Genomic DNA, 18,966 nt, shown 5'->3' on the forward strand with positions numbered 1-18,966 from the left:
GGCTCCACGCGGTCAAGGATCGACTGTCTGCCAGCAACATCGAGCTAGACCGCATCAACGAGGAGCTGGAGCCACTATTGCCAACGACGGAGCTGGAAAATGAGTAAGCTTTGGTAGCCGAATACCAAGACCACGCCATCAGGGTTCTCGCAGAGCTGCGATACAAGATCGAACACCTGGAGATCACCAGACGTAACCCTGTTCCTCCTACAACGGCCCCATTACAAGGCGCTTCTGAAGGTATCACCCCAATGAGTGGTCCAAGACTGCCGAAACTGGACATAACCATCTTTAAAGGCGACATCAGCCACTGGCGCGCTTTCTGGGAGCAATTTGATGGAACAATCCACTCAAGTCGGGCATTGTCTACAACTGACAAGTTCCATTACTTACGACGCTACCTCGCAGGCGATGCAGCATCGGCAATTGCCGGGTTACCGACGACCGAGCGGTGCTACGCAGATGCTATTGAACTCCTGAAACAGCGCTTCGGGGATCCCAAAAGAATAGAGCAGGAGCACCTATCAGCACTGCGAAACCTTCCTCAGATTCGATCTTCGGTTGACAACCGGGGTCTTCGCAAGCTTTATGATACAACGCAGCTGAACATACGTTGCCTCAACGCCCTAGATGTTCCAACTGCAAGTTTTGCGGCAATGCTCAGCGACATTCTGATGAAAGCAATGCCATATGACATCGTCGTGCAATATCATCGGCAAGTCAGCTACAAGCTCTGAAGCAACGCAAATTTGATGCAGGGCGACGGTTCCGCATCAGAGACATCCACTGCCGCTGCGAATCTCAATGAGATTCTCAGTTTCCTCCGCATCGAAGTAGAAAGCAGAGAGCGAAGCGGCCACCCCGCAGCTCGAGGCAAGGAGCAAACAGACGAAACGAACGACCAGTCCCAGCCGGCGGCATCAGCGCTCCATAGTGCGGCACCTTCAGCGCCAGGGGAATGCCTTTTTTGTCACTCGAAGAAGCACGAGACACAAATTTGCGATGCTCAGGAGACGCTATACAACAAAAAGAAGATGTTAGGAAGAGATGGGAGATGCTTCCGGTGTACTACAAAAGGGCATCGTGCTAGGGATTGCCGAAAAAGACTGATCTGCTCATTATGCGGTGGTCGACATGCCGTCACTATGTGTGACCCGTCATACACACGAACAAAAGAAGGAGCAGTCGCCTGTGTGTCTTCGTCTAAGCCGTATGAAAAGAGAGGTGACTCGTGTCAACGGACAATCGAAGATCGAGTCCACCTACAGACATTTAAAGCATGGGTCATCAACAAGGACACCGGCCGATATATAAGGGGAATTCTGGACGGAGGCAGTCAGCGATCATTTATTCAAGAAGACTTGGCGCAGCGATTGAATCTCAAGATTCTGCGGAAGACGAAGCTTAAACTGAACACGTTTGGCAGCACTACCAGCAAGGAGCTTGAACATAGCAATGTGGCGGAGGTCCGCCTCAAGAGCGAATTTGACGATAGCGAGTGCTTAATCGAAGCGGTAACCATTCCGGTTATTTGCCAGGACATTGCAGCGCAAATTTCTGAGGACAGTTTTGTAGAGTTCTTACGCCTGCAAAATAGAAATCTAGCAGATGACACAGTGGTTCCAGAAGTGCAAGTTACGCCAGGAATTAGCTTACTTATTGGATCCGACAAAGTTTGGAAAATCCTCACAGGAGAGGTCGTGAGATGTAAGGAAAGTGAGGGGCTGGTGGCAGTCAACACGAAAATAGGTTGGACTTTGCAGGGACCGTCTATCAGGGTGTCGAACCGGAACCGAACCGAACCGAAAACCGGAACAGAACCGTTATTTTTAGCCGAACCGGAACTGAACCGAACCGAAATCTTCGCCGCCATCTTGGAACTGAACCGGAACTGAACCCGAAAAAAATATAACGGTAACCGGTTCAAAACGGTTCACGGTATTTTTTTTTTGTTAGTATTACAAATTTATTATTATTGGCACGTGTATTCCTCTACGTATTGATCAAATCGTCATATACAGAATTGCAATGTATAATAAATCCTGGTTTTTTGCGGCACTTTCTTATTGGCACTATGATTAGCCATGTGTCACAATGTCACGTGACGTCATGATGTCAAGACATGCTGTCAAGTAATGTCACATCACGTGACCCCGTGACGTCACGTGACTCACCGCGTTAAGTCGATTCGAATTGAGGACGTCGCTAGATCTATTAACGTTGTTGATACCGTGACGTCACATGACATCACAACTTCGCACTGAGAGTCACGTGACACCATGATGTACCCGATTGTTATAATCCCGAGTCAAATGCTCTGGTTCATGACAACCAGTATCGCCAAACATTCGGGTAACGCTCGTGTTCAACTCAAAGATTATGATGGGCCCGAGTCCCACTAGAGCTAGAAACAGAAACAAACGAAAGCGACAAGCCTCAGACACATGCAGCATGTTCGCGATGGTACCTTTATACGGCTTTGAGTTGTTCGGTACTCGCGAAGTTAGCACGAGTGTTTACAAGCCTGCAAATGGTACCATCGTGTGCATGATACTCGTGTTTGAGCATAGCCTTCTTTATTCTACAAAGCCTGTCAAATCGCGAAATACTCTGGTTTAAGGCTAGCCGCTGTCGTTTGTTTCTGTTTGTCGCTTTAGTGGGGCTCGGGCATCATAGCCCAACTAAAGCTATATCTGAAGATCAGCCCATGCTCTCTGCTTTGCCAACCCTGCGTATGACTATGATAAACACTGACGGTGTATATATTGGGATCAGATCACGTGGCTGATAGTTCTAATTGTGAGTTGACGAGGGGAAAGCTGTTTCATTTCTTTCTTTCGACTGTCTGCCATTTCGCGGAGGGGCAAACTAATGGATGCTTTTGCAAGTTATCAACGTCAAGGATTACAACTTAGCGGTATTTATTGAACTTAAGGTAAAAAAAAAAAAAGGTGCTGCACGACCCATTTTACATGTATGCACACCATTGACGCTCTCAAACATGTTTTCGTTATTGCTGAACTGCCTCAGAAAGTTGTCCCGAGAATAGAAGTGTTAAAGGGTCTAAATGTGACGTATTAGTCGGACGTTACATGGAACTATTAGTGTGTACGGGAGGGATACCTGAGAAGAAAGATCCTAGTGGCCTCACGGGGATAGCCGAACCTTGGCAGCCGCTCTAAGTCTCACAGGAGTGTCGCTCTCAAGTTCTCCAAGTTTCGACCGCCCTGTATTTTGTTTAACCTTCACAGTTTGGTGCAAAGTTAAAGCAAGGAAGAATTACTGTTAACAAGTGACACAAATATAATTGTCGAGTGAACACCACTCAATACGGAGCAGGCAATCCCTGAGGAATAAAAAGTATCTTGAGGAGCAACTAAAAAAAAAGGGAGTGGGGAGGGGGGTAGTTTTAAAGCATACTGTGTCGTAAAGATTCCACTGCCCCACATTTTCGGCGCAGACTAGAAAGCGTGGCCTGGAAACGATAGTGACAGATGGGTAGTTGGTAACACTTTTATTTGTAAAAACACTCTTGCCAGAAAGCACGTTTTCGTCGTGCCAGATACTCGCGCCGTGCCTAACGACGATGTACCAACAAGAAAAATGTGTGCCTCTCAAATACATAGCTTGCACTGAGCGCGAAACTTTTGCAGCGTGCATTTTGCCAAACCGAATTTGATTTTCTCAGCAAGAACAACTCGCAATGACAACCAGTATCTAGTGCGATTACGTCACGTGCAAACCATGTTAAATACTTCAGCTTTCTGGTGAAGTGCGACGTTCGCAACACCAGCAGTAGACGTCCAATGTGTAAAGTAGTGTAGTATTTATAGTAGTCTCGCGATGATATACGGCAGCCTAATGAAATGTTGGAGCACATGACTGATAAAGAACAGAGTCATCAAGTAAGGTCTCAAAACAAGTGCACATAAAACCTAAGATAACATTAGCGTCCCGAGGCAGTATCTCGCGACGTTTCGAGCCGAGGCAAGCTGATGCCCAAAAGTGATTTATATTAGGATTCTAAAAAATCTTTGTTTGCCCTGCGCGGAATCTATGTTTAATTAGGAATATCATTTTATGCATTTCTATGCATTTCTTTTTGCAGTAAAGCGTTGTGTAAGGGATTATTTAGAAAAATGCGTGTCATCTCCTTATTTCTGCACATTTCGTGTATTTGCCTTCCGATATATCATGTGACCACAGTGTTTTTTGGCATGCCCTCCAACCCACTATTTTACACTGCAAAACAGCTAACAAAAGCACGTTGCCGAAGACACAACAGCTGGCGTATTTTCGAGTATCGTCCTTCCGTGTCGGTCTCAGGCGGTTATGTGAACTTCATAAAGTCAAATTTATCGATGATAATAAAAATATACTTAATTCCTGTCTGAAGATTTGGCAGCATAAATAGAAGATTCTCACCTCCAAGATATATAAGTAAATGCGCCTTTAAATTATCTGAAAGATGTTCGGCAAATACGTTATCCTCTATAGACACTGAGAGCAAACAATGCTAGTTAGAAAAACAAGCATTGCGATTGTCACTTAGTGTTTCTATAAAATATAGACTAGAAGGACTTGTCCCGTGACTTTCGTGACATTTTGAAAATTATATTGCCTTAAGCTCAGTCGTCTCATCATCATATATATATTGTGAAACATAATCCGTAAAACACATTTTATGGTATATATGGCGACGAGGTGCCCATATCATGATTTTATTCACTGTAATTAATTCCTTAGTTCAAGGGCAAAACCACGATTCAACATGTAATACTGCGATACAAAGTTGTACCAATCACGGGTATTTTAGGCAACCTACTTCACTTCCTAAAACATTTCGATTCAGGTACAATATATGTGACTCTGGTAAACGAAGGGATGTTGAGTCGTATAAACTCGACGTTTTGTATGTTAATGTAGATTTTCCTTTATTGTTGTGTAGGAATAAATAACAGAATTTTATAATTTTGGTACCTGAGAATAAAACTAAATTGAACAAACAATAAAAAAAAAAAAACTATATACTGTAAACGACTATTTTTCGTGGCCTCAATATTTCGCGATTTAGGTCAAAGCTGAAGTTTTGGAATAATTCGCGGGTTTTAATTTTCTCGACACGGTGGAATCTCAATATAAATTTCAGTCTGTTTACATTTTACCGAAATTGTTCGCGGGACCCATTTTTCGCGAATTGTAGGCGATTCGCGAAATTCTCAAAAATAGGTCCTCGCAAAAATCAGATCGTTTACAGCAGTTAGTTTCACGGCCTAAATAGCGCCTATTGACAGAACAACGCGGAAAATATATTCTTAATTTAGCGGTTCAAACCGGTTCGAACCGGTTTGAACCGTTATTTTTTGCGCCCCGGAACTGAACCGGAACTGAACCGAAAGCCGTGAACCCGAACCCGAACCGAACCAATAAAAATATCGGTTCGACACTCTGCCGTCTATACCAAAAGGAATCTTGACGTCCGCATCGACATTGATGGTGTGTGTACTGAACACCCAAACTTTGACAGAGGATGAAATTACATCCGAATTACTAAAAGCCTTCTGGGAGCTGGATGCCATGGGATTTTCGACTAAGGAAGCTGCGGACGACAATCTAAGCCTCTGCGCATATTTTGAAGAAAACATAGTTAAAGATGGCCAACGGTACGAAGTAGCGTTTCCTTGGAAGGAGGATTGCACAGAGCCCTTGCAGAACAATCGAGACATAGCAGTCTCACGCTTGCGTTCGCTTCTCAGACGACTTTCATCCAAAGAGGGTTTACTTCATCGGTACGACACCACGATCCGTCAGTACATAAAGTTGGGTCATGCGGAAGTGGTACCAACCGACTTGGAAGGTGATAACAAGAAACGCATCTATTACATGCCACACCGAGAAGTTGTCCGGGAGGAGTCTACAACCACAAAGCTACGAGTAGTCTTCGACGCTTCGTCACATGCAAAAGGATGCAAGTCTCTCAATGACTGCCTGGAAAAGGGACCAAACCTGAATCCAGACATCCTCCAGATCCTTCTTCGGTTCAGATGGTATGCGATCGCCTTGACAGCTGACATCGAAAAAGCTTTCCTTCAGATAAAAATCAGTCAAAAAGACCGTGATGCGGTCAGATTCCTGTGGTTTGCCAATGAGCCCACCGGGCCATTTGATTTAGAAAGCTAACAGGAATGGCGAATGACCAGAGTCCCTTTCGGGGTATCCTCCAGTCCTTTTCTATTGTCTGCGACAATTCAACACCACCTAAAAAATGTGGCAGTTACAAAGAACATTGCTGAAAAGATGAGGAGCTCTTTTTATGTCGATGACATTTTAATGGGTGCCGACACGGTCGAAGAAGCGATTACGCTATACGAGACGTCTAACTCTATCATGAAGGATGCGGGCATGAACTTGAGAAAATGGGCCTCCAATGACAAGCACGTGCAGCACATAATGAACGAAGCGGAAGCAGATGCGGCACCGGCAGACAGGAACCTTAAGCTGTCCAGAATCTCCAAGGTGCTGGGAATGATTTGGGACAAGGACAGTGACAGTTTCAAGTTTTCGGTGGACTCTCTTACATCGTTCCTTCAGACAAAAGTGGACACCAAGCGTTTCATTCTGCAAGCTGCGTCAAGAATATTTGATCCCATGGGATTCATTGCCCCTTTCACTATACGAGCTAAGCTCCACTTCCAGAAACTATGGAAACTAGGAGTGAACTGGGATGAAGAAATACCCGAGGAACTATATGTCGAATGGTCCAACTGGTGCAGAGACATTCCTAACATCTACGCAGTACATGTGCCAAGGCACATTAAGAATGGACAAAAAAGACCGTTTAAAGAAGTCCAGTTGCACATATTCGTGGACGCCAGCACACAGGCATATGGAGCATGCGCCTATCTAAGAATCGAAGATAACAGCGGGCACGTTGGGACTACCTTAGTTACCGCAAAGTCAAGAGTGGCGCCTCTTAAGGTATTGTCTTTGCCACGATTGGAGCTCATGGGAGCCACAATAGGAACGAGGCTGCTGGAATACCTAGGTTGTACGTACACAGAGCTTAAAGAAACATACACCATGTGGACTGACTCGACAGTTGTGCTAAGTTGGATAAGAGGTTCGGCGAGCAGGTGGAAGCCATTTGTCAAACACCGCGTTCTAGAAATTCAAACTAAGAGCGTGCCAGAGAAATGGAGACATTGCCCGGGAGAGACTAACCCAGCAGACCTGCTGACAAGAGGAGAATCTCCATCGATTCTTCGCGATAGCTGTCTGTGGTGGGAAGGGCCGAAATGGCTCACTTCTGGAGCAGATGACTGGCCGGAAACCCCACCTCAATTAGGGGAACTCAATGAGCTCGAAACAAAGAGTTGAAACCGACCCAGGTGTACCTGCAAACAGAAGGTCAAGAAACGGCCGCACTTTTTGATCTAAAGAAGTACAACGGGTATCAGAAGGTGCTTAGAATAACCGCCTGGGTGATGAGGTTTGCGCGTAACAGCAGTTCTAAAGAAAATCGACAAGTCGGCAAATTGGAAGCCGTAGAATATGCTGCAGCAGAACGATATTGGATAAAGCAAGCTCAAGGACAAGCCTTCTCAAGGGAGATTCAGTTGCTTTCTAGCAATCAGGACATTGAGCCGGCCTCTCCTCTTTTGGATCTGCACCCATTTCTGGACCATGATAATACGCTCAAGGTAACGGGACGGCTGCAACAATTCAACGCCCCTTGCTCCGTGACACAGCCGATCTTATTACCGAACGATCATCGTCTGACTGAGCTGATTATTATGGATGCTCATTATCAAGTCGGCCATGAAGGAGTATGTAGCACCATGGCCACCCTCCGACAGCGATTTTGGATACCTCGAGCACGACAGGTAATTAAGAAGACTATCCGAAACTGTCTTCTATGTTCGAGGTTTCGCACGAAGCCTACACCTGTGCCGTTCGCTCCCCTTCCAGCGGAACGAGTGAATGTTACAAAGCCGTTTGAGATCTCAGGCATTGACTTCGCAGGACCTTTATAGTATGTGAAGGCAGCAAGTGCAGGAACTAGCAGCTCTAAGGCGTATATTGCCTTGTTTACGTGCGCGACAACAAGAGCTGTCCATCTGGAGCTCTCGAGCGACCTCTCCACGGAAGCGTTTCTTCTCGCATTTCGAAGGTTCATTTCCCGAAGAGGAATACCAAGTACAATATACTCGGACAATGCTACTTCCTTCAAGAGGGCGTCGGGGAGTTCCAAATTATCCTTAGGTCAGCCGACGCCCTCTTGAAGGAAGTAGCATTGTCCGAGTATATAAGGTAGTTTTAAGGAAAGTTTTGGGAAGAAGCAGTCTCAAGTTTGAAGAGCTAGCAACGGTGCTTGTAGAAGCAGAAGCCATTATTAATTCCCGACCATTAACATACGTTTACTCCGACCTCAAGGAGCCAACACCTGTCAGTCCAGCTCATTTTCTGATTGGACAAAGCCTTATTGTTCTTCCAGAAGTCGGCTCATACTCTCAGCTTCCCAAGACCATGACTCACAGGGAATCCACTCGGAGGCTGAGGTATAGACAACTGATTATGGACCACTTTTGGAATCGGTGGAGTAACGAGTATATCGTGCAACTGCGATCGGCTCATCAGTACCCAAATGTCAAGGCTATTTCGTTGAAAGTTGATGACGTAGTCCTGTTAGAGGACAAAAAATGTCCAAGATATTTTTGGAAGCTCGCCCGAGTTACAGAAGTCTACGCTGGAACGGATGGGTGCGTTAGAGCATGCCTCGTCAGAGACAAAGATGGAAACATTTATCGAAGACCAGTTCAAAAGCTGCATCTACTTGAAATCCATTCACCTTTGCTTGCTCGGGAGGATGTTGAGGAAGTCGAAGAGAAGAAAGAAGAAGGCACGAGGAACTGAAGGACTGATCGAGACTTTAGAAAGAGGAAGATGAGGGTGTTGTTCTTTTTACCATTAAACCATTAAACATTTACCATTACCTTCTGATGCTAAAGTCCACCGTCTCACTGATAGATCTTTAAGAATTCCACACCCCCCCTCCAAAAAAAAAAGTAAATAAATAGTTGCCATAACTATGTTGCGAGACGGTCTTAAAATAGTCATAATTCGGAATCTCTGAAGTGAGCCTTGCAACATAAACATCGAGCTAAATCTTTTTTTCTCTCTGGGACAATTTATTTTGCCACGTAAAAAAATTGTTTGGCAGTTCGGTTTTTCTTTAGAACAGCACAGAGCTGGACACTTCTCCTCCGAGTTTCTCGCTCCCTGCACTAACTTGGAAGGGTGCGTGGACTTCTCACCTCGCTCAGGTGCACCCTGTGGTGGTGCTCGTCAAACAGGCCGACCTGCACGCAGTACTCCGTGTCCTCCTGCAGTCCCCAGGTGTCGCCGGGAGTCACCGAGAACACTGCAGGCACAACAAGGTCCCGACTTATAATGCCGAGATTCCCGGGGCGGGTCGGGGAAGAAATCCGCTTCTCCACCCGCGCCACCGCGGCAAAAGGCTGTGGCGACGCAGAATGCGTTGTGCGTTGCTTCCGGTACGGTGCCTGGAACGAGTCTTCGACCGATTCGTTTAGCCTCTCATACCGTCTGTGCATCGAAAGTGGTTACAAAGGGGAAACAAGTGACGTCGCAGGAGTCAGCGTGCCTTGCTTGTTACTATTCTGGCTGTTGCTAACAGAAGTCCCGGCAGAAAGAAACGAGCGACGCAAGTGTCGCCGTCGTCGCGGCATCCCCACACCCGGCTGCCAAAGCTTCCGTGGACTGTCAAGCCTGAGAGAGACCGGCGGCAGAACTGACATCTGCCATATCCATCACCCGATTCTAAATTTCTAAATCCTCAAAATAAAAAAATAAAGGCAAATCTTAACCTGGCAGCATATACACCAACCGGCGGCCCTGACGTCGCACCGCTACGATGGCACTGCTACTTGCAGGGCGCACGTGTAGACACTTCACGCAAATTTAGTTTGTGCACACGCGCAGCACCCACACATCGTGTGGGAACTGAGCCTTTGCCCAGACCTCATGGGGGCTCGTTTGTAAACAGTGCGTTGGCCTATACCCATGTACGCAAATGCATATACTGTAGTAGTATATATAAATATTGATGTGGTGGAAACAGTAAGATGGAGAAGAAAAAGAAAAGCATAGAACCTTTTTAACCATTCTGTATGCAAACATTGAAAAGACCAACCAATTTGTTGATTTTTTGCTCTGCCTGCACGGTCTGGTTTCTGAGCAAATGTCAACTAATTAATATAGAAGAGGCAAAAAAAAATCCAGGCACAAAACAAGCTTGCAACATGTGCAAGCCAGCATGTTTAAGATGCCACAAAGTCAAGAATACCCTAGACTGACAAAGATTTGTGTTAATGAACATTAATAGATCACAGCAGTGGTAAAGTGAAATCTGTTCACTAAATGAAGTTACATTTCCAAAGAAAAAAAATGTTGCAATTTTAGACTGGAAAGATGACAGTGCTAGATTGGTACATTCCAATTAGAACTGTTTCCTGTTTCTGGCCAAAACTGACTCGCTAATTACCAGAACTCATTTTGATCGGAAAATAAACAGGACGAGCGTGTGCTCCAAGAAATACCGCAGTGCTCAAATAGACACAATCGAATGTGGCACTCACACAAGTAGCTGGGCTTCACCACATATATTTCTGCCCGAGGTTGCCGGCTGTACTCGTGCAAGGTCAGATCTGAGCTAGGGTCAGGGAGAACACCTGCTCAAGAGAGATGCATCCTTGTGGGCAACCTGTGTCACTGTCAGTCACACACAATTTGTCTTAGATTTTTTAACACTGGCAGAGTTAGTTACATTCAAAATATGGCAGTAAATGTTTTCACAGTGTATTGGCACATGAAAACGCTGTAAGAAGACCTTGCCTCTGTTAAAAGTTAAACGAAACAAAACCTTTCACTACGAGTTAAGCCCATTTTCCCTAAACTCAAATTCTGCAATCGTCCAAAGTTGTTTTTTTACATTAATGTGAAAAATACCTTCATAATAGTGCGTAAAAAATTTAAAATTTATTAGTAACATTTTCTTCTGTCAACGAGATCCTCATAAAAAAATACAACACCTAGTCACACCTATGAGGGAAGCTAGAGTCTTATATCCTGCGGAACCGGTCCCACAAATTAGTTCAAGTGGTGTTCAGCGAAGGGAATATTTAAGACAAACCAGAGTGTTACCTTCTTGAAGACAGAACACCTACCTTCGTATTGGTATTTAATTTAAAAACTCTTCAAAAGTGCTACTGCATTTGCATTTAAATTAAATATGTTTTCGGCCAAGTATTTGCAGGCACTTCAACCGCCACCGAGACGCTGGTCGGAGAGGTTCTCGAGCCACCTTGGTTCCGCTTTGCGACGGGACGAATCCCGAGCAAGGATACGGGAGTCCCTGAGCACCATGGACGTGTGTCCCAGGGAGCGCGCTGTCACCGACGAGCTGAACCCATCCAGTTCTGCCACCAGAGGATCCTCCACGTGCAGAGAGTACTGCTCGCTCGGGAGCTCCAGCTCTGGAAAGAACAGCCGACCAATCGATTACAAATGCGCACTTCCGGTTTCACAAAGTTGCACTTTCTGGGCATTGCGCACAACTTGAACTCTGCCCCCCCCCATGTATTGCGTAAAACAGACGCAGGGCAAGCAAACCAGGAGTAGCTAGCAAACAGTATGCAAGAGAAGAAGGCAAACGAGGGAGAGATCGCAAGATGGCGGTCGGGCAACACCCATGGCGACACCGGATCTAGAACGGACTGATGCATGCTAACGGCTGTACCCTTCACGACGGGCGGTAACTTGCACCACCTAGCCTAGAAATTAAAAACCAAAAGTATGATTCCTCCCTTCACCCTTCTAAGCCAATTTACTTCCCTGCTGCAATTTTGTAAACATCACCAAGATGACCGTTGGGGGATCAGGCAAAAAAATGAATAACTAGAAACGTCGCCCCGCCTCTTTCGCTTGGCAGGGGGAGAGTCCCTAATTTTCCGCGAGTCAAACCTAGCCGGTGTTACCCTGGCACTGGGCCCACTGGGAGACAGGGTATAAACTTTGGGCTGGAGCCACGCGGGAGGGAATCCCAATTTTTCTGTCTTGCCTGTCCACCAGCTGTGTCAGTCAGTTGTATGCCATTCAATTCTTCCTAGACAATTTTGACCTGTCTTCTAATCTTCTCTTTGCTATTAAAATGCACCCATCATCCATACCTCCATTCTTGTCCGCAAACCCCAGCGCTCTGGGCAAATCCGTCGCTCACCAGCACCCGAACCACCGGGATGCTACCATTGTGGCCAGGCGCTTAACAGATATTAATTAAATGCAACTAAATGTGCCATACAAGAAAAATTCCTCGTCGAAATTTTGAAACTTACTTTAACATACACAAAAAAATTATATATATTTTATTATTGTAAAAATTCATTATTGAAAGGAAAAATAACACTGGCTATTATTGGGAAATTCCCACGGTTTGAAGCACTGCTAGAAATTCCAGGGCATTTAAGGTCTGGAAAATGCCATTCCCAAATTCAAGGGTTTTCAAAATTTTCAAGGACCCATACGAATCCTGTTCAAAACTTGCCCTTCTTCTATATTTGTGCAAATACGGTACATCGTGCACAGTTAAGACCCAAAAGAAATGGGTGCATCTTGAACCATCGTACATATAAGATGTGCCAATGAAGATTCAGTGAAATCTAGTGAGAATTGCAGACCTGAAGACGCGATACACCTAGAGCACTATATAGCTCCTTCGGAGCAGAGTAGCGCAATCGAGAACGCCATCTCTCGGCGACTAGCGGCGCACGCCCGGGGGTTCCAACTCCGATCAGAAATGCATGGGGAACATGAGAAAATCATTGTTTCTTTAATATTGGGGGGATGTACGGAACACCAAGACCCATCCACGTCGAGCAACGATCTTGAATGTTTTACTCCAGGCATTGTGAGAAAAGCAACCGTCCCTCTTACGAGAAACTCGAAGAGATGCCACGACGCGAGGCGGTGGTTCACAGTGCATGCGTTGTCACGCATACCCGGCTCCCCCAAAAGAGGGCGTGCAGGTGCACTGCGTCATCAGTTGTCGCGTCTTCTGCTTGTACACGACCACTTCCGAAGGGTTCAAGAAGCTTCCTGCACGTCAGACTTCGGTGCAAGATCTACATTTCGTGAATGCAGAGCGAAAAATATGTCCTGCCCCAAACCTGGTGCTCTTCGGGCCTCCTTCCTCACAGAAGTAATCAAATTCGCCACATGGGATCAGCGAGGGGTTGGCGGCAAAAGGAAAGGCCATGTCCTGGTTCCGCCATTCAGTCACCGACTCTATGGTAAGAAACACGCTGGCTGGAGACCCCTGGGTGCGTCAAGGGAGTCAAGGGCACCAGAGTACTGGTGGCATGGTACACTCACCGGACGCCGTGCCCTTGCGCACCAGCCGTGCCCTGAAGTGGATGAGAGCTCCTTCGAGGAGGAAGACTCGGGACGGCTCCAGCAGCACGTTGGCCACCACAAGCAGAGTCACCTGCTTGCCCGGCACCTCCTGGGGGAGGAGAGACGGAAGCAGATTGCGGTAAATCATAAGCGCCCCCATCGACGGTGCCAACAAGAATGAGAATGGCAGGAAAGTGGAGAAAGCAAGCAGCCGACAGTTTGTTGTCAAATTAAGACATTTCATATATTTCTTTTTTTAGGAATAGTTGTACCGTTTTTGTTTGGACTACGTTTTGATAGATTGTGTTTGACAACTTAAATTTTGCGTTAGATTTCCAGTCTCTGCCTTTAGGAAAACGCAGTGTCTAGCGTTACGTACGTCCGCCGGAACTCCAAATAAAAATTAAAGTTACGTCTGACGTAACTTTACCCTAAGGTTTCGAGTTACGTCCTACGGAAATAAGTTACGGCCTGTGTAACCTACCGAGCCTTATTGAATATTACGCTTTGTGGCCGAAACACGACGTAAACATAAAAATATATATAATTACTTCTGCATTACGTCCGATGCAGCGTTGATAAATTGGTCAAAATCGTGGCTCTATTCATACTTCCAGGTTTGTTGAGGGGGTTGGGGTGTGTTCCTCGTATGTAGAGGCAGCGTAGGCCCGGCGGGTTATATACCCGTTACATAAGCTTTTTTCTTTTTTTTCTTTTCTTTTCTTTTTTATGTCCTTTCTGCGATTTTTTTCTCCTTTAAGAGGATCTTTTCCTTCGATTTGTTTTTAGATATGAAACCACTTCTTCCTTGATGAGACACGCAAGATAAAAGAAAAACATTGAAAATGGAAACCGCAGCACGTGTGCTGCGAGCGTGAGAAGCTGTAGATGAGAAAGTTAGCCAGTGCAGTACAACCGCTAACCAGTGGTAATTACACGAACGCGTGCCGGTACCACAACCAACGCCGGTACGAAACTCATCCAGGTCGAAACTGGCAGGAAGTGGGGGGTAACTATTTTGTATTTCGAGTTCCGTCGGACGTAACATTAATTTTCACATTGGGTTCCGTCGGACGTAACTCGAAACTTTGGGGTAAAGTTCCGTCGGACGCAACTAATTTACATATTGGGTTATGTCGGACGTAACTCGAATCCTTACATAAAGTTACGTCGGACGTAACTAATTTTTATTTCGGATTCCGTCGGACTTAACGCTAGACACTGCGTTAAGAAAAAGAACGAAAACCTAGATTTCTTCATAAAAATTAAGATGTCCAGCTAGTCCTAATATTCGTCCAACCAAGAAATGGCAGTCTAGTAGATGCCTATGCCATTTACTTATGTAAAAAAAAAAAAAAATGCTCGCTAGCAAGAAAAGCAATATTCTATTTCGTCCTGCTGACAAGCTTTTTCACTAAAAAAACTTTTAGCCTTTCCACTCTGGTGAAGAAAGAAGACCAGCAAAGCTCTACCACGGTGGGAATGACGTAATGGCCGGCCGCAAATCGACAAGCCAAACTGGAAAGGCTGGAAATGTTGCCGCCATCTATGAGCGACTGCAACAACCAGACAACCGGCAAGCCGGTTGTCTGGTTGCCACCGTCGTTCATAGATGGCGGTAGCTGTCCACAGTTTTGTGTTGACATCTGTTTGCCGGCAGACACAATACTGGGGAAACTAGCACTTAACAGCTCCACTGTAAAAGAAAATGCCATAACGCAGTTTGTTTTGACGATGGAGTGATGTCTCGTTAAAATAAAAACCTTCGTTCCCCCAAAAAAAGCATCCATAATGCAAGTTGTCCATAACAAGTCAAAATGCATGTATTTATCCAGTTAGTCCCTGAAATGCTTTCTCTACAATGGGGCATCCATATTTTAATGGGGTCTGTATTAACAGGACATGACTGTATTAGGCTTAGGCTGAAAATTTAATTTGCCATCTGTCCCTTCAGGCATCATCACATTCTCAAACTTTCGCATCCTAACCCCACTGCTGGCATTATGTTGCAACGAAGTTTAGGCTTTGTGAGGCGCAGTTTACGAGAATGGACAGTTGGGCTAGTTGGTAAACGTTCATGACGAAAAACAGCGCGAAACACAAGGACAGAGAAGAGAAAAAACATACAGGACGGCACCTCTACCTGTATGTTCTCTTCCGTGTCCTCGTGTTTCGCACCGTTTTTCATCATGAATGCAAAGTTTATTTGTGCGGGTCGAAGAACCGGGTTTTGTTTTCTTTCTCTACCCCATGGCAACGCTGGGGAAAACTCACCTTGTAGTCCGGATGAGCAAGGTGCACGGCAATCCTGGCCGACCCGGTGCCGACCCCCTGTGCCAGCACGGCCCAGCCTTGAAGACCCCTCTGCTCCCAGAACTGGACCCCAGGGGGGCTCCGATATGGCGACTCTGACGACTGCAGAAACCTGCCACCGGCAGAGCCGTGTAGAGAGAGTTTGGTCAATGGAAGGTGCAAACAGAGCCAGGCCGTGCACCAGATGCAGAAAGAGGGCTTGACATGCTCCCTTGGCCAACCAGAAGCTGAAAAGAATCCCCTAGCGGCAGTAGTGAGAAACTGTTTTAATAAAACGTATATGTTGGTATATTGTGTTAATAAGCGCAAGAGTGAAGTGTAGTAAACCTTTATGGTTGAAAATAGGGTGCACGTGATGTTTCGATTATGATCATACAGAAAGATGCAAGAAACGAATGTGCCGCTCGAACCTTGTTTTGCTCGAACAGAGTGAGACTGTTCGGACGGCAGATTCTGGCCCTCGGCGCCTGGCGTACGGATTATGTCTATCCTTCCGCTAGTTGTGCTCTTCGTCCATGATCTTGGACGACCGCGATTGAAACATCAAGTGCACCATATTTTCAGTCACCGAGAGTTACTCCGACGCAATTAATTTAACTTCTCGTGACCACTGCCAGGGTATTATTTCCAGCTCCTGGTTGGCCACATTCGAATTTGTGAAGATGCCCTGGAACATGCCCAGCACGCTTTCGGCCAATGGCATCTCCTCATTTGCGTCCTATACATCCCAATGAATGGCCAAACTCTTTGTATATACGGCTCTGGCCACCAGGAGTCCCATTTCGGTCAAGTGGGAGCGAGGGTCGTTTTCAGCTGCCGACCGGACGCAGTGGCACAGCTCGGGCACAATCAATCAGCGAGACCAATTTAAAACAATCGCGAGGTCACAATCTGACAATAATTTGGCGAGAACGTCTCAGCAAAGTAAAAATTGCGAGAGGGGTCTGGTGGCCTGCGACGTGCCCTTGTCCTTGCCACTCCATTCGTCGACCGGTAGGTGTCGGCTTGCGTACGGCAATGGTGCAGTTTGAGATTTTTAAAAGGAGAGCAGGTCATCAATGGCTTTAGGCACAAAAGAGCGGACTATTTTGGAATTTCGGCCTGCATTTGATCTCGCTTTGCTGCAACACTCTTTTCGTAGCAGAAGATTATGTTTTGTCTGTTAACGGATGACGTATGGTGTTTTCTCGTTTTACTTTCGTCCACAAATGACGGTTCATAGGTGACAAACAGTGTTTTTCGCTAGTGTTAGAGGACGAATGGTCTCCCAACGTCGTCTTTGCTCAATCTGCGAGGGATCGAATTAAATATCGCCCTCACTCTCGCAATTAACAATATTGAACCCCAGGAGAGGAGGCAAAGGGGGGGGGGGGGGGGGGTGGGGACCTCGAAAGCTTGAGACGGCACCAGGGTGCCTGGAACGTCTCACAGACTGGTGCGTTTATTGCATCCTCAAATGTGGTCCCTCAATTTCAGTACGATGACGTCACAAAAGTGTAACACAGTGGCAGACGCCCGTTCCACTGCAGGTCACTCTTCATCTTGACAGCCCACGGAAGATTCGGCGGCCAGGACTTGGGACGTCTCGACGACGGCGACACTTGCATTCGCTCGCGCTTTTTGGCGGAACCTCTTTGACCAAACACCACGATTGCGACAGTCCACAGTGCGGCGCGCCGCCTCCTGCGACGTAACTGCCGCCACTTCGGGACCACTTTCGACGCATAGACAGCAAAGGACGCTAAACACGTTGGTCAAAGACTCGTTCCAGACGCTGCTTCGGGGGTCAGCAAGGAAAGCAGGCAGCTGCAAGAACCAGAGCTCGCAGGGTCGTTTTGCTGCACCCTGATAAGTGTAGCAAGACTACAATGGTGAAAAAAAGCTGCGATCGTTGCGTAAGTGGGGAGCGGGCAATGTCAAACGCGAGCCACGTGGGGTTCATACTTCCGCACAAACGCTGGTTGGTGGCTGTACAACGAGTGCTGGACGTACGACCCCCGGAGGGGGTTGGGGGAGGAGGCAGGGACTTACCGCACCACAGCACCCTGCGTGCCGGCCGAGGGCTCAGACAGGATGGACCACTCGAAGGACACTCCGACCAAGGAGGAAAAGGTGTCCCCTGTAAGGCATAAGCACCCCTGCCTGAGTGCACCAAAGGAAGCGGGCATCCACAAATTAACAAGATACTATTTATTTATGAGGGCCGAATAAGGAGTAATTGGACTGCGCCTGTTTATACACGGAGGTAGACAGGCGGTGCGGTGGTGACATTGCAAATGTAATACGTCTGCATGTTCGAACCTGCAGTTGGACCATTGGTCCTCAGCGATCTGTCACAGCAAGCGAAGGCACCTCATACGTGTCATCTTGGCAGATGACAAAGACTCGCTTGTGAGAGTATGGCAAAGAAGCGTAATTGAATCTTGTGTTGAACTTTAAAGGAATACTGGAACGAAATTTCGGCACTTATTTTTTTGGGGCTATATGTGTTCAAAGGAGCAGTATCACATCGAACACACCAATAGCTTGTTGAAAAAGACACGAAAAGAAATTTTAAGACAAATTAAACTATTAGCAAAGAGCACCTGGTGGATGTCGCCGACGCCTCGTTTGTAATGCCCGTCTAGGAACTTTGACAGGTAGTGACGGTAACTGTCCAGCCTCCGGCCACGACAAGGGAAGAGCTGAAGGAGGAACTCCCCTCTCCCGAGAATCTTTTTTGTGTGTCCCAGAAGTCGCTATGCTCCCCCTACAAGGTTATAGAAGATTAACCCGTCACTCAAAATTCGTACAAAAGCAGCCGCTTCGGTGGCTGAAACGACTAGGCCATCCTCTCAACGTCAGCTTCGCCGCAGCTTTGCTCGTAACGAGACGAACTACGTCACGATTGCGTGCTTCAAACTGATGACATCAGCTCGCTCCATGAGACAGTCAATGCTTTCGCATTAAAATACAGCCACGAGGCTCAAAATACAAACGTGGGATTGTCATTTAAGGATATGGTGGATCATAGTCAACCTATCTTTAAACACGACGGGTATATTTCAAATTTCATTGAAGTATTCCTTCAAAGAGTAGTAACTGCACTGTCATACACATCATATAACCTGGACTTACCGCCATAAATTCTGGGCATCTAAAAAAGCACTAAAAAAGGAAAAGAAACTTCAAGTAAGAAAGTTC

The 18,966-nt window shown here is 46.4% G+C and overlaps 1 protein-coding gene across 1 annotated transcript in view; it reads right to left on the minus strand.

Annotated features, from left to right (window-relative positions):
- LOC8043222 (nuclear pore membrane glycoprotein 210) overlaps positions 1-18,966 on the minus strand; it is a 106,697-nt gene that overhangs the window by 74,080 nt on the left and 13,651 nt on the right. The window contains exons 4-9 of the mRNA XM_040218742.3: positions 17,815-17,902; positions 15,745-15,895; positions 13,450-13,579; positions 11,427-11,555; positions 10,659-10,727; positions 9,315-9,421 (exon numbers count right to left, since the gene is read on the minus strand). Coding sequence (XP_040074676.1) covers positions 9,315-9,421; positions 10,659-10,727; positions 11,427-11,555; positions 13,450-13,579; positions 15,745-15,895; positions 17,815-17,902 — 674 coding nt within the window. The remainder of the gene's footprint in view (positions 1-9,314; positions 9,422-10,658; positions 10,728-11,426; positions 11,556-13,449; positions 13,580-15,744; positions 15,896-17,814; positions 17,903-18,966) is intronic.

This window comes from Ixodes scapularis, unplaced genomic scaffold (genome assembly GCF_016920785.2).
Source record: "Ixodes scapularis isolate PalLabHiFi unplaced genomic scaffold, ASM1692078v2 PGA_scaffold12__126_contigs__length_90152505, whole genome shotgun sequence".
NCBI classification, from domain to species: domain Eukaryota; kingdom Metazoa; phylum Arthropoda; class Arachnida; order Ixodida; family Ixodidae; genus Ixodes; species Ixodes scapularis.